General features: G+C 48.8%; 3 protein-coding genes across 3 annotated transcripts; all 3 read right to left on the bottom strand.

Annotated features, from left to right (window-relative positions):
* Positions 1 to 5081: 5081 nt before the first annotated feature.
* EI90DRAFT_3011659 (uncharacterized protein) lies at positions 5082 to 5393 on the bottom strand (the record flags this gene model as incomplete). Its single annotated transcript, XM_039056495.1, has 1 exon — positions 5082 to 5393. One exon carries the CDS (start codon positions 5391 to 5393, stop codon positions 5082 to 5084), a length of 312 nt encoding a protein of 103 aa, XP_038922755.1.
* Positions 5394 to 6256: 863 nt separating this feature from the next.
* Positions 6257 to 6553, bottom strand: EI90DRAFT_2823355 (uncharacterized protein; the record flags this gene model as incomplete). Its single annotated transcript, XM_039053582.1, has 1 exon — positions 6257 to 6553. A coding segment is annotated over one exon (297 nt), but the record flags the coding sequence as incomplete, so codon positions are not given.
* Positions 6554 to 15961: 9408 nt separating this feature from the next.
* EI90DRAFT_3011658 (uncharacterized protein) lies at positions 15962 to 16270 on the bottom strand (the record flags this gene model as incomplete). Its single annotated transcript, XM_039056494.1, has 1 exon — positions 15962 to 16270. The coding sequence occupies one exon, from the start codon at positions 16268 to 16270 to the stop codon at positions 15962 to 15964; it is 309 nt and encodes a 102-aa protein (XP_038922753.1).
* Between the last annotated feature and the right edge of the window lie 6014 nt (positions 16271 to 22284).

Here is a 22284-nt window from a genome sequence, read left to right as displayed (position 1 = left end):
ATAATGAGCTCAAGGGACTGATCTTTCAAACTGTTGTATCCACACTGTGTCAGAGACCAGATTCGAGACGAAGGAATGTCTCTGTAGCGGAGGGCTTCGGCCTCAGCGACTTCTGCCAAGAGCGCTGTGCCTAGTGACACATCCGTGCCCTAACTTACTGACTGGCAATTAGAACCTAGGGGGGGTAACTCTAGTTGATTTTTCTACTGGGGTGTAACCTATGTACAAGTGGGATATATATATGGTTACAGCGGAGACGGTTCCGCAATTGGCGGAGCTGAACGGAGCGGAGCTAACAGGGTTTAACCATTAGCCGACTGAATATTACCGACGAGTCGGTTCGCAGGGTTAGCAGAAAGGCAGGCGATAACCCAGAAACGGAAAGGAGGGATAAGCCCGAAGGTGGACTCTGCAGGGCAGGCGAGTGTATTGCCCAGTGGAGGTGGGGGTGCGCTAGCAGATGTCGGAGCTGTCCGGAAGTCTTCGGGGCTCTGTACTTAGGGAGGCGTAGGTAATAAATTGAAATGAGGGGGTGGTGACCATCGAGGGGTACCGAGAGGATTGCGGAATAACGGGGGCTCCGAGGTTAGTGAGGGAGGAGCGGAGTTGGAACGGAGGGATCGGAGGGACCGGAAGTCGATGGCCGGGAATGGATATGACACACTGGAAGGCTCTGAAACCACAACAATAAGGAATGTTTGCTGTTTTGCCATGTTTAAATTGTTGACACCTAGCTTGTGCTCATCATCATGTGGCTGATGGCAGAGGCACAGGATATCAAGAATCATTGAGGTAATGTCTTGATATATCTGGAAGCAAAGTATTACCACCGAAACCAATGGAAGGAGTGACTAGAGTATGGATTGATATGATAGGCCTGGATATTCCGAAAGCAGGACTCTGAAGTCACTGTTGGGTCACACACCTCTCCAAATACAGGTGCAAGAGGGCAAATTCCCTTCACACGAGAAAGCTGGATAATCCCAGACTTTCAGCGTCTGTGCATGTCGAATTCTTGAGTAACCTAATACATTTTTGTATCTCGATGGGGCTGTGTAGGAATAGGTGAGTACCAAAGCACATGTGCAAGCAGTGGGCCACTGTGATCAGGATGTTGCTTGTTGACTCGACATCAGAATATCAGCTGAAGCTCTGCTGGATGGTAGCCTGCAGAACGATGTTGAATTATCATTGGGATTCAGGTCAGGAAATGGGGGTACTCATGATGTAATCCTTCCAATGCAGGGTTTACTTCAACCAGCACTGGTGAGAACCGTGCAGGCTGCATTCCATTTTTCGGTTTGCAACGAATTCCGCTTCAGAAAACTTATCACAGGGTGGGGTAGCAAGCTGAACATGGTTCCACACATCAACAAATTTATACTTTTCTGCAAGTTGGCCAATAGTGTACTCCCATTGACATCTGGGCACGGACCTGTCATAGCCTTGAAAGTCCACCATCCAGCAGATCGATGAGATAAAATCCAGTGAGTCGTGCAATTCGGCAAGCTTCTCCACAGGACAAGCTTGATGATGTGGATCTTGGGATATTTTGATGCAAAGTGGGACTCCAGCAATGCCATGACCAATGTTCGCTTCACATTCAGCTTGAGGATCTGGGGCAGCGGAATTTGTGACTTCCTGTGAGAGAATGAGTCTCTTGTCAGCATAACTGTATCAGGATGTGCTCACAGTACATGTTTGATTTTTTTATCCTTGATCAATATTCCTCATATGACCAATGCAAGGCTAAGTGATTGTGAATTCCAAGGTAATTGATGATTTACTCATCATACTCTCAGCGATTTGACGCATGATAAGGGTCTTTGCACATTTCCACATGCGAAGACTCAGGGGTCTCCATAGAAAAATTCAGTAACTCATGAAAAGTGATAGATGCTCCATGGGCTCCATGGAATTTCATGAAAATTCATGAAGATTCATGGGATTCTATGGGATTCCATGGGATTTGTTGAAATTTCATGAAATTTCATGGATTTTCATGGAGTTCCATGGATTTTCTGACAAATTACATGACTTTTACAGCCTCCCATGGGTGGTCATGGGCTTCTGTGGATGTTCATGGACTCCCATGGGCATTCATGGACTCTCATGGGTACCCATGGATGCTCATGAACTGTCAGGGCACACCCGCCTGACCCGGCTCCACCCGGCCCAACCTGACCCGGTACCCCGCCGGTCCACCCTTCCTTACCTCCTCCCCCTTTCCCTTCTTCCCCCTCATCCTCCCCTCCTCAGTTTCTCCTTATCTTACTTCTCCTTTATTCTCTCTTTATTCTACATGGACGACTTTCTCTGTATCAATGTACAACTGACCCATCTGCAGCGCGCCCACCATGTACCTGGCCCGGGCACCTTGGGCGACTTCCTGCTGTGCCCAGCACGCGCACCTGCACCGGATACCCTCGGGATCTCCCACGGAGACACCTGGGTGGTTACGGCTGTGTGTGAGGGTGACGTGGCATCCATCATGTGATCCAAGCTGCATGTATATAAACGAACCTGAAGTGGGAACCGAAGAATAGCCTTCTTCTCAACTTTCCACTTCAGTCTAAGTGGCCAGGGACCACTGTCCCGCATCGGGCCTGTCAGTACGCACACCCGATCCGCCCCCCGCCAGGCTCTCGGTCCCGGACGCTATACCCGGACCCCCTCGACCCCGGACGAGTCCCTGACATGAACTCCCAAAGGCCATTTATGTAACAGCTTCTATGTGCTTGTTATTTTGCTCTGTTACAAGGATTTGACACTCAATGCTGCCACAGTGATGTGCAGATGGTCAGAGCAGAGGGGGGGGGTTTCCATTGTTCAATCAAGTGTGAAGCAAATATTGCCATAATTAATGATGAAAGTTACTGAAGACAGGTAGCACTGACATGTCTATATTCACCAATACTATTTAAATAAATTTTGCTATGATCAAAACTGATGGAGATGTATGCATGTTTTTCCCTGGGCTCCTCACATGTATGATGCACCTATGATTGGTTGTAAGGATTGTATTCCCCACCCTTAACCATATATGTAGCCTCATTATGGCATGTACTGATGGACTGGGAGTGTGAGGCTACACCAGTGCTTAAACAAGCACACCAACATATTCAGTGGACACTTGCAGTTGTGGCACAAAAATCAAAGTTCATATTTATTATTATAGAAATGGGATTTTCCCATTTTTAGCCTCTTACAGGCTCTGTGGAGTACAGTATCCCATGCCATGTACATAGTTAGTATCCAACAACTATCATCACACAAAACCTGACCCAACCATGTTATTGTAACCCCAGCTCTCACAACCTCTCATTATCTGTAGAATCATCCCTATGCTGACCCCCTATCCTGCACCCAAAACCTATGGAAATGGACCAATTCAGCCCCACAGTTCTAACATTTATACAGACTCCTGTCGTCAAAGACTGGATTTGAAAGGGAGGTATGACTCAGTGTTCAGAGGGCTTTGGCCTCAGCAACTCAAGCCAGGAGCACTGTGCCCAGTAGCATGTTGGGGCCCTAATTTGCAGATACATGGGAAGTCTAGGTGGAGGGCCCATAAATGGCAGGAACCAGGTGGAGCTGACATAACAGGGTCAAGGGTTAGTCAACTGAATATTACTGGCAACTTGGGTTACAGGTTTAACAGACAACAACCCAAAAGGAGAATGGCCAAAGGCAGACTTTCAGGGCAGGCAACTAAATGGCCCAACAGAGTCAGGGGTGTGCTTGTGGACATTGGGGCTGTCTGGAGGCCTTTGGGGTTCCATACTTAGGTAGGTGTAAGTAATATATGGAAATGGGGAGGTGGTGACCATTGGGGGGCTCTGAGGTTGGTATGAGTGGAGCAGAGGTAATCAGGGATGGCTGGAGGTGATAGAATGTTATGGGGATGGGGGGAAATCCCCATTCCCCGATCCATTCTTATAGCAGGATGACGAACGTTGTATCTAGTCTGTACCATAATGGGATATGTAATTGATGAGTGATCCCAGTCTTGCATGGGAGTGGATGATTGAATTCCCATTGATCGTGATTGGTGATGTAGTGAGCTATTAAGGAATTGATGGTAGGTAGTCGGAGACGTCAGGATGGACAGGTCAGCCACGGGTACTTGGCACTCCTCAATGGAGCGTACTGTGTGCACAGCCGTGACTCGTGTGGTGGGTGAGAACTTCATATAACTGCCATCGGTTACTTGGTGTTCGCAGCACGAACATACCAGTAGCAGGTTGATATCATGAGCATGCAATGAGGATTGACTAACGGGGCCTTCAGTGACTTGGCATTCCCAATGGGAACGTACCGTTGGCAGGGGAATATGATGACTGACGAAGGAGGGAACAGACAGTGGATGGACAGCTACTTGGCGTTTGCATAGTGAATGTGCCGGCATCATGGGAAAGTGGACCTCAGAGTATTCACGATCTCCAAGATCGTGATGTGACGTCGATCGTCAAGCACTGGGGGGGAGCGGAGTGATGAAGTCCCATAGGGTACAGATTCCATAGGATGATATACATGTCGAGAGTCTTCGACTCGTGACCTCGAGTTCTCATGGCAAGGACCATTAGAGGACTTGACATGACCAGACTTATAAGACATGTTGTGAGTTGTACAGTCACACAGGTTCAGTTGAGTCACAGGAAGGGTTGTTACAGAAGACGACACACAAGACAGTTGTAGAGAGTAGTAGTTAGTTAGCGGGAACTGCCTTCGGCGGTTTCCGTACAAGACGTGTGACTTGCACTGTCATGGACTTCTGTGGACCTCCATAAACATCCATGAACATTCATGGACATTCATGGTACCCATGGAATTTCACAGAAATTGGAAGATAATGTTGTACATGGGCTTTCATGGGCTTTCATGGGCTTTCATGGGCTTCCATGGGTGTCCATGGGTGTCCATGGGTGTTCATGGCCCCCCATGAAAATCCATGAAAATCCATGAAAGCCCATGAAAGCCCATGGAAAGCCATGAAAGCCATGGATATCCATGGAGCCCATGGGAGATATTACACTTTTCAGATGTTACTCCACGATTGTTGGCTTTTTCATGCCCTGCAATCACAGGCAAGATGGACTTTTGGTATGTGCGATGTTCTTGTCCAGAAGCCTGGGAGATTTTTGAGATTCCCCCAGTAAAGCGGCGATAGTGAAGTGGTGGTTGTGCAATAAATCGCTGGTCAAGTTCAGCTTCACTAAGTTCTCCATCCATTTGCCTGGGTGGTCCCATATGAATTTGTGTATTCCGTGTAAGATATCCTGTTTGATGAAGACAAATGGCTCAATACCAAGACCCTCCCAACATGGATTCTCAACTGAACCAGAAAGCCCCAGCTTAAGCTTCTTCACTTCCTGCTTAAACTCATAGACCATTGCAGTGGGAAACTTCTCTCAAACTGACCTGAGTGCTGAAAGAATCATCTCACCAGTACGAACACCAAAGCACTCGTGCTGTTCACGATTCTTGTATCCAGCACAGCAGACTGGTCAACTTAGACTCTGCACCCCAATGATAAGCAGCTGCTCTTCTAGGTCGGTAATCCAGGCCATCAGAATGGCCACACAGAGGCGAAGTTTACCATCAGGTGATAGTACAATCTGGTACATCCTTTGATCAACTCTGTCATATCCATCCCTGGCCATCGACTTCCGGTCCCTCCGATCCCTCCGTTCTAACTCCGCTCCTCCCTCACTAACCTCGGAGCCCCCGTATTCTGCAATCCTCTCGGTACCCCTCAATGGTCACCACCCCCTCATTTCAATTTATTACCTACGCCTCCCTAAGTACGGAGCCCCAAAGACTTCCGGACAGCTCTGACGTCCGCTAGCACACCCCCGCCTCCGCTGGGCAATACACTCGCCTGCCCTGCAGAGCCCACCTTCGGGCCTATCCCTCCTTTCTGTTTCTGGGTTATTGCCTGCCTTTCCGCTAACCCCACGAACCGACTTGTCGGTAATATTCAGTCGGCTAATGTTTAAACCCCGTTAGCTCCGCTCCGTTCGGCTCCGCCAATTGCGGACCCATCTCCGCTGTAACCATATATATATCCCACTTGTACATAGGTTACACCCCAGTAGTAAAATCAACTAGAGTTACCCCCCTAGGTTCTAATTGCCAGTCAGTAAGTTAGGGCATGGATGTGTCACTAGGCACAGCGCTCTTGGCAGAAGTCACTGAGGCCGAAGTCCTCCGCCATGGAGACATTCCTTCGTCTCGAATCTGGTCTCTGACAAACTCTTAGTGGTGCAAGCACCCATCTCATAGATTCATGAAATAGGCGATGAGAGAAGATCCCTGGAATCGCCTCTTGTTCCGACTTGCTTCCTGAAAATTGAGTCTTCGAAAACTTCAACACTGGAATCTTTGCAAGTAGCAGCCATGCCCGGGCATTTCGTCGCTTTCTGGCATCCTTGCTGATGTTCCCAAGAGATATGTAAACAGCATGCATCTTCTGGTCTCCAGTAAAGTTTGTTAGGTGTGTATGATCTGATGCAAGAATGATGCCAAGAATTGTGGAGCCTTGTTTGACCAATGACTAGAAGCGGTGTGGAGAAGTGTGCCAATAAGCATCATCCGTTCCCTCTCAAGCTTCCTGCTTACCTGCTGATAGTGCCATTCCTCTGCAGCTGTCATCTCTGTAAAGACTCGGTCTCCATTTGAGTCAAATAGGTGCAAAGGAGCATATGTCATGGACTCCTTAAAGTCGGGATTTTGAAATAGGAAGTGAGCACATTCCACAGGGTCACGCCAGTACAGGGTTTGTGGTTCTGATGGGGCTTCTTTCACAATGATAACCTCTGACTTCCACGAAGGACCAGGCATTTCTCTGATGCGCTGGTACAGTGTTGATGCATCCTGCCAACTCGGAGGATGAGGGTGGCCATTAACCTAATTTGGGAAGTAGGTTTTTTTTGGGTGTCATATCCATCCCCGGCCATCAACTTCCGGTCCCTCCGATCCCTCCGGTCTACCTCCACTCCTTCTTCACTAACCTCGGAGCTCCTGTATTCCGCAACCCCCTCGGTACCCCTCGATGGTCACCACCCCCTCCTTTCAATTTATTACCTACACCTCCCTAAGTACGGAGCCCTGAAGGCTTCTGGACAGCTCCGATGTCCGCTACCACACCCCCACCTCCACCAGGCAATACACTCGCTTGCCCTGCAAAGCCCACCTTCGGGCCTATCCCTCCTTTCTGTTTCTGGGTTATCACCTGCCTTTCCGTTAACCCTGTAACCCAACTCGTCGGTAATATTCAATCAGCTAATGTCTAACCCCGTTAGCTCCACTCTGCTCAGCTCCACCAATTGCAGACCTGCCCTCGTTGTAACTATATATATACTCAACTTGTACATAGGTTACACCTCAGTAATAAAATCGACTAGAGTTTACCCCCCTTCAGTTCTGGTTGCCAGTTTAGTAAGTTAGGGCATGGACATGTTACTTGGCACAGCGCTCCTGGCACAAGTTGCTGAGGCCGAAGCCCTCCGCCACGGAGACATTCCTTCATCTCAACCTGGTCTCTGACATTGGGCTATCAAGTGAGAAGCTGGCTTACCCATCGAAGTTTTCGGAAATGATCAATAGCACCTTTTGAAATTCCCTCAGTGCTTAACCAATAGCTAAGTTCCCATTCTTCCTTGCTCTGAAATGGGGCGAACGGCTGACCCTCATCTTTGTTCCCTGCAAGTTTATCCCACAAAGTCTCTCCCTCATCATGGAGAGGTTTCCCAGCGTGGGGGTTTACTACGATTCGGGTGCTGAGGGTGACTCTGTCTGAACTTCAGTTGTGTCGGCATGTGGAGAATTAGGAAAGTCAGCACTAGGAGAGTCGGTGCTGGGAGAATCCCCAAGTCCGACCTGAGGGGACTGGCCAGGTTCGTCTGTTTCCCCAAAAGAAGCATTGCCGGAAGTGTCAGCCGCCCGGCCACCTGGAGAATCATGAGAAGCACCACCAGAATGTGTAAGTCTTTGGTGCTTGGCCTGTTGAGTAGCATGCTGATGTTTGCACTGGCATGGAATACTCCACCACAGGTGGTTCACCAGCCCGCCACCCTGGCACTGGCATTTCTCAAGACACCATGGGCAGTGTTCATGATTTTTCCAATGAGCACCGAGGTTGAAGCCATTGTCTTGCAAGCAAGCAGACTTAATCTGAAATAGAATAAGATCTGGGTGATCAAATTTTCCTTAAGTCTGTACACTCCTCTCAAATTTCGACTCAAAAATTTTCAGGTCTAACAATGAGTGGCCAAACGTGCTCTTCATCTGGCATTTCAAAGACGAAGAAAAAGGATTCTAAGAATGTTGCAGACCCTGCCTTACCTCTGCCTCAGTCGCAAGTTTGTCAGACCAACAGGAGCAATGCCGCTGCCAAGGCCTGGGAGACCCAACGTGCAAAAGCTGCTGCTGCTAAGGATGCGAGTCCCAATCCTGAGGCCGTTGAAGGAGAGAATGAAGGAAGGTCAGTTGGGAGGTTCAAATGAGACCACCACCAAGCTGTTCCCTGGTTCTTTAGTTAGCATGGGGAAGTGTACTAGTAATATTTGTTGTAATTATAGTACCAATCCGAGTGTTTTGGCTAATTCTATTTTTATGGGTTAGTCTAAAAGTTTCTGGGAATTGACTTACAGATAAACCGAGCCCTGCGGAGCTGTTCCTTTATTGAAATTTCTTAATTTGTCTAGGTGTAATTCTGTGTAGCATTGTTTAATTTGGAAATTAACTTGAATTAAATCTTCTACTTGATGAAGTTTCAAAGATTCTACTCAGTTAATGGATTTAGATTGTGTCTGGAGTGTCCCTTGAGTTTGTTTCATTTTTGTCTTATTTTATTGCTTGTTTTAACAGTAGCAAAATAACTGTTTTGTGTTTACACTTTGAAATCTGGAGTGTTAACCAGCTCTCCTGTTGAAATATCTACTTAATATTTCCCTCCTTAATTGCTGCCTTTTACTACAATGGCAATCTTAACTGTATATCACTTTTTTGCGCTGGAGTGACACCAGAAATTGTTATAAAAATGGGGCCTAATTGGCCCATTTCTATAGCGTTTGGGTGCAGGAGGGGGCTGTGACATTGAGAAGATGTTACAATTAATGTAACAGATGTTGTAACAGTGGTGTTTACAATAACATGGACATTGGGTGTTTTGGGTGATAATTGTTGGTTCGGTTGTTATTATTTACATGTCACGTGATATTATACTGCTTAGTGCCCATAAGAGGCTAAAAATGGGAGAATCCCATTTCCATAACAGAAATGCTTGAGAAAAATAATACTCTATTTTCTTACTTCTCTGAGGGGGGCGAAAAGTTGCAGAAAGGGTCTCCCTTTTATACTCCTTGGGTCACCTTCCTTTTTCATGCTCTACCTCGTATTTACAGGATTGATTTACAGTGTATTTTTCTCAAACTGAATAAAAAATGAAAATTTCACGCTATAGTTCTACTGTGCTCTGCTGTGCTGAACTGCAGCTCTACTGCAGTCAGACTGCAGCTAGAATCCTTATTGTCCTTCCTTGCCTAAACTATTTTAATGGTTAATTAGAACTTGACTGCGCTGCATTTGTCACAGTTTCCTATTTCAAATTCCTCATATTTACCATTAAGTTCGCTATGACTCGGTGATTCTGAATTCAAACTTCGCATTACTATGTGTACAGCTGTGCTGAGACCTTCAGCTGATTTATTCCATTTTCATCCAGCGACATTTAGTTAAAATGAGACTTGAAATGGTAAATGAGTGAATTATTCAGGTTTAGAACCAAAAGAAAAAGTTGCTAGTAGTCAAGAATTACTCAAATGAATGTATTATAGCTCTCCACTTCATTAGAATATTGTTCCCTAAAATTCCCGCCATGGTCCGTCATAGTTTAGTGGTTTTCGTAGATTTCATTCATCTCCCCTGATTCCCCTTTGTATTATCACATCCTAGTCCTCCATATGCATTGTTCGTTGTTATAGTAGGCCGTCCTCGAAGACACCATATTTTTATGTATTTTATTTAGGGCTCTGGACCTCTTGAAGCTGTCTTCCCGCGCATTTTCAGGTTTCTAACTTCATGTCCTTGTATCTCATTCATTTCTGGATGGTTTTCACATTCTTGGTATCATAAATTTTCATTTATTCCCACCTTTCCAATGGTACTAAAGTTGTGTTCTATTTCCTGGTATTCGTCGAGTTAGCAAAAGTTCGCATGCACATTCAGTAATCATGTGCATCATTCCTGTAGTCGTTCGTATGGGGGCACCGTTTCTGTTTAATTGTTCGGGATTTACGGTGTGCGTGGGTGTTTGTATCCTTCATATGGGCTTCCGTGATTTATTTCAGATTTTTCCCTCATGATCTAAGGTTGTTTTGCACTTTCCATGCTTTGTTTTGACCGGGCTCTTCCTTATTTGGATGGAAATTGGTCTTCGTGATCTGCCAAAGTGTGGATCTCAGTTCCGACGGCCGGTTCCCTTTGCATTGCCACCTCACATGTCTTTAAACATGATGCGGACTTCTATATTCCCATCGTTGGTATAACTTCACAATGGCTGGACCGTTTGGGCTGAAAATTTGCATAACTATAGTTCCCTATTTATCATAATTTCCGTGTAAATTTCGTTGTATGTTTTAATTATGGATCCTACGTAAACATCGTCTTTTCCCTGTGCCCAGACTTTTGATGTCGCTATTCCCGTTATTGGTTATCTCATTAATGCGTGATCCTTCTATTATGAAAATTTGGGTGGATTACGATTAGATCCCTTCCTTTCTAATGGACCATCAAGCTCGTCTCGGTCGTTACTGGTTGTTCTTCGCACTTGCCTTTTAAACGTTGTCCTCATTTTCTGGGAGTTTTAGTCATATCTCCGTCATTTATGGGTAGTTTTCCCTGTAATTACTTTCATTGGGTCCGTTTGGGAGACATCTACATTGCCTATTATAAACACGACTTTGAATTTTGCATTAGTTCCTAAGGAATCCTTGTTCCGTGGCACTTCCATCCTCAGCTACATGTGCGGACATGGGAAAGTAGTTTCCATGGAGGTTCTCTGGTTGTTTTTATACTCAAATCTTGGTCGATTGTCCTAATTCTTGGTTTAATATTTGCTATAAATTCCCCCGAGAATCCCGTCTTGTTGATGCTAAGCTTGAAGTATTTTTGCTAATTTTCTTTCTTCCATTTTATCGTATGTAGTCGTAATAATTCGTAAATTTCCCAAAATTTCATTAAAATTCGGGTTCTTCTATTTTCTCATATCTACTTGTCATATGGGGTTTTGTGATTTATCTGGCATATTTCCATCCTGGGTTTCCATAGTGTGACCGTTATTTCTCCTACACTGTGCAGGCCACTGCCACACAGAGTACTTGTGAGTGTAATCTTCATTCTTTTCTTGAAGTGCTGATAGCGCAAGTCATACTCCCAGTTTCGAATGGGGAAGCAGCGCCATGTGGAACCCAGCCAACCCCAGTGCAAGATAAGCCTGTGCAGTGGCATTCAGCTTGCACCCGTTATCATGCACTCCCTCTAACCATTCATGATCACTATAAGAGCACTGTGGACTCGGATGGCCCTGTCACAAACGTGCATCTGTTTTCTACTTAGGCTTTATACTCAATTAATACTATGTAATATACTACTCAATAAGGTCCCCTATCTGTCAGGGATGCGTCCGGGGTCGAGGGGGCCCGGGTGTAACACCCGGCACTGAGGCCATTGCGAGGTGTAGAGTGGGCATGCATAGTGACGGGCCCGATCTGGGATGACGATCCCTGGCCACTCAGACTGAAGTGGGGACTGTGAGAAGAAGGTTACTTCTTCGGTTCCCACCCCAGGTACCTTTATGTACATGTGGCTTGGGTCACATGAGGTTTGCCATGTCATCCCACATACAGCCACAGTCATCCAGGTGTCCCTGTGGGGGATCCTGAGGGTGTGTGCTGCACGTGCACGTGTTGGGTTGCACCGTGAGGCCACCTGGGTCGTCTGGGGCTGGGTGCGTCATGCATGCGTCACGGGCAGGTCGATAATACATAGATGAGGGGAAATGTCATCCATGTAGATAAAGATAGAAGAAAGAGCAAGACAGTAAAAGAACAGAAGGACAAAAGGAAGAACAAGAAGTGAGAAACAATGGTGAAGGGTGAGGGGTGGAGGTGAGTGGGGTACCGGGTGAAGGTGGGTGGAGCCGGGTCGGGCAGGTGTGCCCTGACATCACCCCCTCCTTAAGCCGCTTCGCCTCGAAGCGGCCAGGGGGTTCGTTCTCTCCCTCCCTGGGGCATGGGGGTGTGTCTGGTGGAACTCTTTGATCTGGTCAGGGGCATGGGTTAGTTGGTCTCGGGGGAGCCATTCATTTTCCGAGTTCAGCCAGCCTGCAAACTTTACTAAATACCAGAGCTTCCGGCGTAACCCCTTAGAGTCCAGTATTTTCTCTACTTCATATTCCTCCTCTCCATCTACGAGTTCTGGGCCTGGGTGGGGGTCAGGGGGTCGCTCTGCAATCTCGTCTGGGCGGTATGGTCTTACGTTTGTCACAGATACAACTGGGTGTATTCCCTTCTGCCGTGCGGTGAGCTGGAGTTTGACAGCAGCCGGGGAGACAACTTGAAGGGGCCTAGCCATTTATGGTCTAGTTTCTTGGTCGGGCGGTCAGTTGTATAGTTTTGGGCGCTGAGCCAGACCCGGTCACCCTCCTGATAGTTGGGGGCTGTCTCTCAGCTCCGGTCATAGAAGCGGGCCATCTCATCCACTGCATGCTCCAGAGCTGCCTTCACCTCTTCCTGCATCTTCATCATCCTGGATGAGAAAGTGTCAGCAGCTTCTACCTCGGACGTATGTGTGGGTTCCGTCCCCATCCTGGGATGCTGCCTGGTGTCAAGTTCAAAGGGGGTTCGACAGGTGGATGAGTGGACACGGTTGTTGTAGGTGAACTCTGCCAGTGGGAGCCAGTCCGCCCAGTCGTCCTGGTGGTGGTTGACAAACACCTGGAGGTAGGCTTCGATTTCCTGGTTGACCCGCCCTGTCTGTCCATCGGTTTGGGGGTGGTAGGGCGTTGAGGGGGTCAGCTTGACCCCTAGGAGGTCTGTGAGTTCTCTTGAGAAGCGCGAGACGAAGGCACTCCCTTCGTCACTGAGGATTTCCTCTGGGAGTCCGTGATGCCTCCAGACATGCTCCAGGAAGAGCCGGGCGATACCAGCCGAGTCTACAGATGTCACAGTGGGGACCGCATGGATACGCTTGGATAGATGGTCTACTACGACTAGGATGGCATTATAACCGTTCGACTCTGGGAGCTCTCCCACCATGTCTACTGAGATCACCTGCCAGCGGTGGGTAGGGACTTTGTTTGGGGTGAGCTTCCCAACCTTCCGTGTGGGGAAGGATTTGATGTGGTTGCAGGTTTTGCATCCACATTGTAATGGTTCTATCAATCTAGACTCGCAACTCAGGTCTAGGGGGGGTAGGTCTCTCTCTATCTCTCAAGTAGATGTGGGTCCTGCGAGTATGGTGCTGATACTCTGTCTAACTTCTAACTAACTGTCTGTACAGTTGTCATGGAAGAGTCCGATACAAATAGAAAAGGAAAGTCACATGTGTGAATGAATGAAAATAGTAAAGATAATAAAGAAAATGTCATATCTCCTCAACAACCCAACCAAATCCAACGATCTCAGACTCGTCAGAATTACCTCTACAACCTCTACAACTCCTACTATTACCCCGACTCACCAATCCTAATCCCTGATGCAGTAAAGGGTGAAGTGTGCAATGAGGCTCGTTTTAACCCACACAGACTTGTCCCCACAACCACGTACATATCGCCCAACGTACTCTGCCATCCGAGGCCACTAGTAGTTGCGGGAGACGAGTTCCAGGGTTTTCCATCACCCTGGATGTCCCGTTGCCCACGTGTCATGGTGTAGCTGTACCAGATCGTGTGTTACAAAAATGGGGCCGGAAGCGCCCATTTTCGTCCGTTCTGGCACAGGAATAGGGAAGGGGGTTGGACATAAGGGTTTACAGGTTGTTTCACAGATGGTTTAACATGTTGTTGAACAGGTAGTGTGGCAGCAGGTTTTTGTTGATTAATGATTGGTTTAAACTATATTACTATATAAATCACATGATACAGAACCCATAAGAGTCTAAAATGGAAATTCCCATTTCCATAACATCGTGGCAGAGTTGTGGGTCTTTTGGAACATACACTCTGCCTCGGTAAAGGACCAGCTCTCCCTGTCTCTCCCATTTGTCCGACCTAACATCCCTTCTACTAATTCCCTCATGGCTTTCACCACCTGCTCGTCATGATCCTTCGCTCCTCGTATCCTCTCCAGAATATCCACTTCCTCGCCTTCCACTGAGACTGCCTCTGTCGCACAGACCTCGAACCAAGCCAGTTGGAGGAGTGTCAGCCCCTCGTTGTCGTCTCTTCCCTTTGGGTGGTCAGCACAGTGGGAGAGTGCATCTGGTTTCCCCATGAGCTTCCCTGGGCGGTGGACGAGGGTGAAATGGAAGTGGGAGAGGAAGAGGGACCATCGAGCCTGGTGCCGATTCAGCCTCTGGGCTGTCCGGAAATAGCCGAGGTTACGGTGGTCGGTGTAGATCTTGACTTTCTCTTCAGCACCTTCCACGAAGTGCCACCATTCTTCGAGGGCTCGGACGATTGCAAGCATCTCTTTGTCATACACCTCATAGTTGCGCTCCACATCCGTGAAACTTTTGGACATGAATGCCACCAGGTGGAATTCCCCATCCGGTTGGAGTTGGGAGAGCACCGCACCAGTTGCAAAGTTGGATGCATCCCACTCGAGCCTAAAGTGGCCATGGTCAGTGGGGAAGGAGAGGACAGGGGCTGTGGTAACAGCTTCTTTGAGGGCATGGAAGGCATCGTCTTCGCTCAGGCCCCAGTTCCAGGCCTGGGTCTTCCAGGTCAGCCTGTGAAGGGGGCGTGCCTTCTCAGAGAAGTCCCTGATGAACCGGCGATAGAAGTTTACGAATCCTAGGAAGGATTGTACCTCCTTCACCTTGGTTGGGGGTGGCCAGTCGAGGACTCCCTGGATCTTTACCGGGTCCATTGCGATGTTACCCTCCGAGATAACAAGACCGAGGTACTCGATCCGGGTTTGCTCGAACTTACACTTCTCCGGTTTAAGGAAGAGCCTCCTTCTCCTCAGTGTCTCTAGGACTTCACGGATGACCCTCCGATGTTCCTCCAGGGTGGCCGTGAAGATCAGGATATCATCCATGTAACAGATGACAACCTCCCAGTCGATGAAATCCCTCAGGATGTCGTTCATCATGGTCTGGAAGGTTGCTGGGGAGTTGCACAGGCCAAAGAACATCACCATGGGCTCGAACAGCCCTCGGTTGGTTGCGAATGCTGCTTTCCACTCGTCTCCATCCTTGATCCGGACGTTGTTGAACCCCCAGCATAGGTCCAGGGCTGAGAAGTACTTGGCATTGCGGAGGCGGGCAAGGACGTCCGAGATGAGGGTGAGCGGGTACGAGTTTTTTACAGTGATCTCGTTCAGCTTCCTGTAGTCCTGGACCAGGGGTAGTGACCCGTCCTTCTTCTTGACGAAGAAGACTGGTGCTCCCATACAGTTATTCACCCCCAAATGAGACACATTTTACCAATCTGAAACCTATTGTCACAACACTCCATTAAAAAATCCCAAAAATTTGTAAAGTACGAAGAAAACAAACTTGTACCTATGAGTGCCGATAATATGGAGAATGTTTCATCACAAAGTGAGTACGCAAGTAAGTATGAAATCGGGGTGTTCACCCCCCTATGAGACATGTGACATGGTGTGACATTGTGTTCAAGTGCTCATGCCAGACAGATGTTGCCCACTTCCACTGATTGTCCTGCATCCTCCAGTGATGTGAAGGGCTTGTTTTGTTGAAGCTGTGGATAATTTTCGGCCATCCACTCCCTCATTCAGACCTCCAGTGGCTTTGGTGGTGCTTTTTGTTTGAGTGCAGCCAAGTGTGCTTTTTCTTTGCGCCAGCTCGTTATTTCTGCCTTCTGTGAGTTGTTGAACACTTTCCACCGCTCCTTAGCCTCTTCCTTCCATCGTTCCAACTCTTGCTCATTTAATTTTCCCTGAGTGCACTCTGCTTGGTCCCTCAAGAAACCGTCATGTGTCACAACTCGGCCAAATGTCCCTTTAATGCGTCCACCATCCTCCTTCGACTTCTCTGCTTCTTCCTGCACTAAGAGCTGTGTCTGAGCTTTAGACACATACATTCCCCCTAATGCCAACTGGGCATTTGCCGCATCCACTGCATCAACGGCTCTCTCCACCAACACTTGGGCCCCCAAAACTTGTGCCGCATTTCTTGGTTTTCTTGCACTAATTCGAGGCAAGTCTTGGATCCTGAGTCGCGATTGTCTGCGAGATCCCATTTAATTGGGGGTAGATCACTAAGTTGGCCATATGCACATTCAGGAAGTTTGAATGTTGAATGGAGAGGTGAGGACACAATGGAATTTGTGGATGAAGAAAATGACATAATATGTTCTAGGTCATTGATGGCACGCTTCTTTGCTCGGGCATGAGCTGGGGGAAAGGTAAGAGTCTCATTGGGGCTGATGGTGGTATTCTCGGTGCTGAACATCATACACCCGGTGCCGGAAGATTGTGGTGATGCGTGGAGATTGTGGGTTGGGATGTTTGTGATTTGAGAGACAGCAAGCAAGGTGTGATTGATGATTGGTCCGTCACTTTCATCATCACTAACCTCATTGTCTGGAACATTACTTCCACCTAGGTACATTCTAACATCCTGCGAGTTGTCCATTGGTGAAGGTGTGCATTCCCGTTGGTATTTATGAGACATCAGCTGACTGTGAAAGTGCATAATGCACTTAACAGGTGAGGCCACAGGGAGAGGAAGATCTCCTTGGGTGGAATGTTCAATACTCGGTGCAAGTTGTTCTGGGTGGATGACACTTGGGTTGACTGGATAGACACCAGTTACGTGGAAGCTGGTGATAATGTGAGCTGGGGTTATGGTGTCTGTCCATGCTTGACCGAAGACTGATAGAAATGAGGATTTGTTTAGCTTCCTTGGGTAGTTTCGTAAATTAAAAGCGTCGCACTCCTTTGAGAAGCCCCACTTTAAGAGGGAGAATATAACAACATCAAGCCCCTGGAGAACATGTGTTGTGTGTGCAGGATAACATATAACAACAATGTTGTGGTTGTGTGCATATGTTATGGAGTCCAGACTGTAATGTGAGTTATGTCCATCCACTACCAGGAGACGGTAGCAGCCAGCAGCCTTGTGTTGTGTAGACTCGTTAAAGGTTTGAAGCCAGTCTAAGCCAATCTCATTGTCTGTCCACCCCTTTTCCGATACAGTGACTCTAGAACACAAAAATATGAACACACATTCCATGTAATGAATGGGTAACTTACGCGGCCTGCAAAGGATTATCCTTCAACCACTTTGAATTAACATTCTGCCCCTTAAAAATAACAACTGGAGGCACTGAAGTGCCATCTGCACAGACAGTCACAATCACACTGACATTCTCGCAATTCCCATCGTGTTGAATGTGTGCCCTTTTTGTCATCCTGCGTGCAAAGACCTTGACCCTTTCCCAGTCCCAAAAGGGAAGCCACTCTCATCCATAGCATAGACATCCTCATGTCGGAAATTGAAATGATTATACTGAGCTTGTAATAGTTGGAACCAGTGTTGGACAGCTGTTGGATTTACAGCACCACCCCAAGTACTTTCGAGATTGGCACTCCACTTGGGTTGAAGTCGGTCTTTGTTGCGTACTAAAAACCCATCAACCCAATTTTTGCCAAGCTTGGTGAGGGATGGGTGCCGTATCAGGGCAACTTCCAATGCATACTCAATTACACGATCGCAGGTTGCTGGGAATCCATGGTCGAACATAAGAAGAAGAAAGTCTACAAGTGTATCACTCTCCACCTGATTCAACCATGACTGGTTTATTGAGGCTTCAAGGCGACTTTTCCCACCATTGAGCCTCCGCATGAATGTCGGATAGGACACTCCACAATTGGAAGCATGTTCCTGAGCACTGGCCGCTTTTTCACCCTTCTGCTTTGCACATAGAATCTCAGTTCTGTATGAAGTCAGGGTTTTCTGCATGTGCAGCTCTGTTGCCTCAGCTGCAAGATGCCTACGGCACTCTAAGGAGTCCGCATGCCGGGCCATTTGACAAAACAAGCAAGCAAGGCAATATCGGCTCCAGGAGAGGCAGGATTGGTGATTAACTTTTTGATTGTTTGGGTAACATGTGTCAGAGTCTGGATTGCTGTCAGAGGCTGGGATATTGTCGGAGTCGGAGGTGATGCAGAGGTCTGTTGGAGCGCGCACGCGCGGATATGCGGGCGGAACTATGCGGCGCGTCCGGAAGCGCTGTTCAAGGTTAGCAGAGTGGGATCGCGGCCTCAGCGACTCAGGTGGAGCGCTGTGCCCTGAGCTTGACGTTTGGGGGAGATCCCATATTTACGGATTGACACTCACAGCGGACTTCAAACAAGACTTGCAGGCGGAGCGGACCTGTAGGAGGAGCGCGGACTCCGCGAGCACGGACTCAGAGGGGGGAAGCCCCTTTGCAGAAGAAGAGACTCAGAACAGACAGGGGGGTACTCTAGTTGATTTCAGACTGGGGTCCCCGAAAGTATTTACAAGGTAGATAAATAGGCAAGAGGGAATATAGAAAGGCCGGTCAGTCCGGCGCGGTCCGGCGCGGAGATAAGCGGGGATTGTCAAACTAAATAAGGACAAGAGCCCGGGAACTGGAAATGAGGAACAGATCACTAAACAATAAGTGGCAAGGGTTATTGATGAATAACTGAATGAGATCAATAACCTAGTGCCAATAAAGAGGGGATCAAATGCCGATATTGGCAGGGAAGCAAACAATAAATGGCACTCGGCAAGGAATGAATGATAAGCTGCCAAGTGACAAATGGCCAGAGGGAAAGCGGAGGTCAGCGCGCGGCGCCGATACAAGTCCGCAAATAAGCGGGGTCGGTGCGGTGCCGACACAAGTCCGCGAACAGAGGTTGATCTGCCAGCACTGTCACACAAGGACAGCATGAAGGCCAACAGAGGTACAGAGGTGGGCAGAGGGTGCGGAGTGGGCAGAGGGTGCGGAGTGGGCAGAGGGTGCGGAATGCACGGAAGCGGGGCATGGCTGTGACCACATAGCAGGAAGCGATGTGTGGTTCAGATGGAGACAAGGCAGGCATGACTGAATGCCGGGAGCACCAAGGGCTCAGGAACTGGAGGTAAGGTCGGAATACCGACAGGGTCTAGGTTCTGATTCTTGGCCAAGTCTCACACAGTAAGGCAGGGGGCCAGACATGGGGTTGGGGGCTGGTTAGGATGGGTTTCGGGTCGGCGGATTCGCCTATCGGCATTGGTTCGCCGCTGACGGAGCCCCGGGATTTGTCGGTCGTGACAACATGGATGAAAATTATGCTTCCGACTTAGGTTCCATGTCTCATCAAAACAAACAAACCCTAACACAAATAACACTGGCCTTTTGCCCACTGCCTAAATGGATGGCTGTTGGTGAGATGAAGACTGCAACATGAGGCCAGGGTGGTTAAGTTGCAAACATGGTGACTCTTCGCATTCAAGTTTCTCATGTTTCACCGATTTTTTCCTTTATTTCATGCCCGCTTGACACCAAATTTGGTACATGAGTAGTCCTAGCAACCACCTATATCCATGCCGAATCTCACCACATATGATAAAGAACTGAACAAGTTAGGTGATTGTTTCTCATTTGGGGGTGTGTCTCATTTGGGGGTGAATAACTGTAGGGGACTTGGATGGCTGTATGCACCTGTTCTGCAGGTTCTCGCATAGGAACTCATCCAGCTCTTTCTGTTCTGGGTGCGAGAGTGGGAAGGTTTTTCCCCTGGGCAGTTTGGTGTCTGGCACCAGGTCTATAGCGTGGTCCCAGGGCTTCCAGGGGGGCAACTGTTTGAAGGCTTCTTTGGAGAACACGTCCCGGAAGTCCTGGTAGTGCTTTGGTACTAGTGTCTCAAACGACGTGGGCTCAGCCTCTGGGTCGCAGGCCTCCTGGGCCATCCGCTGCAAGGGGGTCGTGGTGTATGAGGTCTCAGGGTAGCTCAGCACACAGAGCCGTAAGTGATACAAGTGTGTGTATTTTACGGTAGTGTGTAAGCAGTTACCTGGAGGTTCCCGCTTACCCATGTGACTATATGTATCTAATTACATGTGGCTTGGGGTTCGGGGCTATTGCCCTGACATGGTGGCCCTTAGGTCATGGCTCCAGCTTGGGGGAATGATTGCAGCGTAGATCCCATCCCCAGGCTCCAGTATAGGGTCCTGGTCATCCTGTACTCGCAGCTGTCTGCAGGAGGATGGGCAGCGGGACATGACGATCTTCTGTCATGCCCAGTCCACCTCTGGGTTGTGGTGCAGCAGCCAGGAGTGTCCTATGATGAGGGACTGCTGCCTGAGATTCGCAACTGCAAAGCATGCCCGCTCTGTGTGCCACCTGAAGGTCAGGAGGGCCTCTAGCTCCTCGGTTATAGCTCCATTCTTGTTCGGGGCTCCAGCGATGTTACGGACGGGAATGGGCTGGGGGAGGGGGGGTGTCTCCAGATTGTGCTTCCAGATGAACTCAGGGCTTACAAAGTTCCCGGTGGCTCCTGAGTCCAGGAGGGCTGATATGGACACTGACGCAAGGGAGGTTAGGGTGGTCAGTTTTACTGTGAGGTTGAGAGACCTGGGGGACTGTTTGGAAAGGATGTAAATGGCAGGGGGGGAGACCACTACTTCAGGTGTTACTGCCGGGTCTTCTCATTCTCACAGGTGGAAGGTGCGTTTCTCCTCTTTTTCTTTGCAATGACTTGATGAAATTTTGGCATTGGCATTGGCTTATGCACGCTGTGGTATTTACACAAGCTATCTTCTACGGGTGGCCGGGATGCATCCCTCACCGGTCGCCTGCCTGAAAATCCCTCTGAGGTTCCGCCTCTGGTTCCTCCTCCACTGTCTCTGCCTCTTCAGTCAGCTGTCTCTTCAGCCCTTCCATCAGCACCCTTAGGTCTTCCGGGTGGAGACGTCGTACTCGGCTGGCCCTGGGGTGTGGGCACCCTTGTGTGAGATGCCCTGGGGTGTTACAGTTGTAGCACTGCCTCTGGTCAGTCCTTGACCTGTCGAGGTCCATTGGCTGGGGGCCTGTCCCTGATGCAGGACGGGCTGCTGGAGTGGGGGGCGGAGGTGCGGGAGCAGGTCGTAGGGGGGTCTGTGCAGGTCGCATCTGGGATGGGGTCGTGGTTAATGGAGGTCGAGCTGGCAGGAGTGGGGGTCTGGGCAGGTGTGCACATGGTTGGGTGGCTTGGAAACGTCACCACTGGTTGTCCAGAAGTGTGGCTTCACGTTTCCACTCGGCCCAGGTGGTGGGCATGGGGTGGAGGCGTTATATGCTCTCCCTGAGCCGGGAGTTAATCACCTGCTCGAATCGGTTGACCAGCCCGACATCCCCTAGCCTCGAGGCAGGTCCCAGTATCTCGAACTCTGGGATAACCTTATCCACAGAGTCAGTCCCTTGGCGGATGACCGCCGACTTCTGCCAGGCTGTGGCCTCCCGGTTTGAGTCCTGGAACATGGCATTGAGTGTTGAACTCGTCCATGGTAATGGTGGGGGAGTTGGTGTCAGGGCACACCCGCCTGACCTGGGTCCACCTGGACCCACCTGGCCACACCACACCCGCTCCCCGCTGTCCATCCCTCTCCCTCCTCCTTCCTCCCTCTCTTCCCCTTTCTTTTCCCTCTTCCTTCTCCTTTCTTTATTTCATTCTTCTCATCTTCCTCTCCCTGTTTATTTCCTTCTATCTACACAGACCATCTTCCTTTGTATCGATGTACTATTGACCCGTCCGGCCCACTGTCAGGGCAATAGCCCCGAACCCCGAGTCACATGTAAACTAGATAGATATAGTCACGTGGACAAGCGGGAACCTCCGGGTAACCGCTTACACACCACCATAAAATACATCATCTTGTAGCACTTACGGCTTTGTGTGCTGAGCAACCCCAAAGACCTCACACTTTTTTAAGTGCATGAGGTGTGTTTTACAACACAACCCACAACTATAAAATCTCAACATCTGATTCGGAAGCGCTTATGGCGCCTAAACACGCCCGCAAGGGCAAGGTCGCATCTGCAGCGACGTTAAAAAGAAGCGAGCGGTTTATTAAGAAACCGCAATCTCCCATCATGGGAGATTC

Source organism: Cantharellus anzutake (assembly GCF_015039405.1).
Source record: "Cantharellus anzutake strain C23 chromosome Unknown EI90scaffold_3, whole genome shotgun sequence".
NCBI classification, from domain to species: domain Eukaryota; kingdom Fungi; phylum Basidiomycota; class Agaricomycetes; order Cantharellales; family Hydnaceae; genus Cantharellus; species Cantharellus anzutake.
This window is presented reverse-complemented; position numbering and strand designations above follow the sequence as displayed.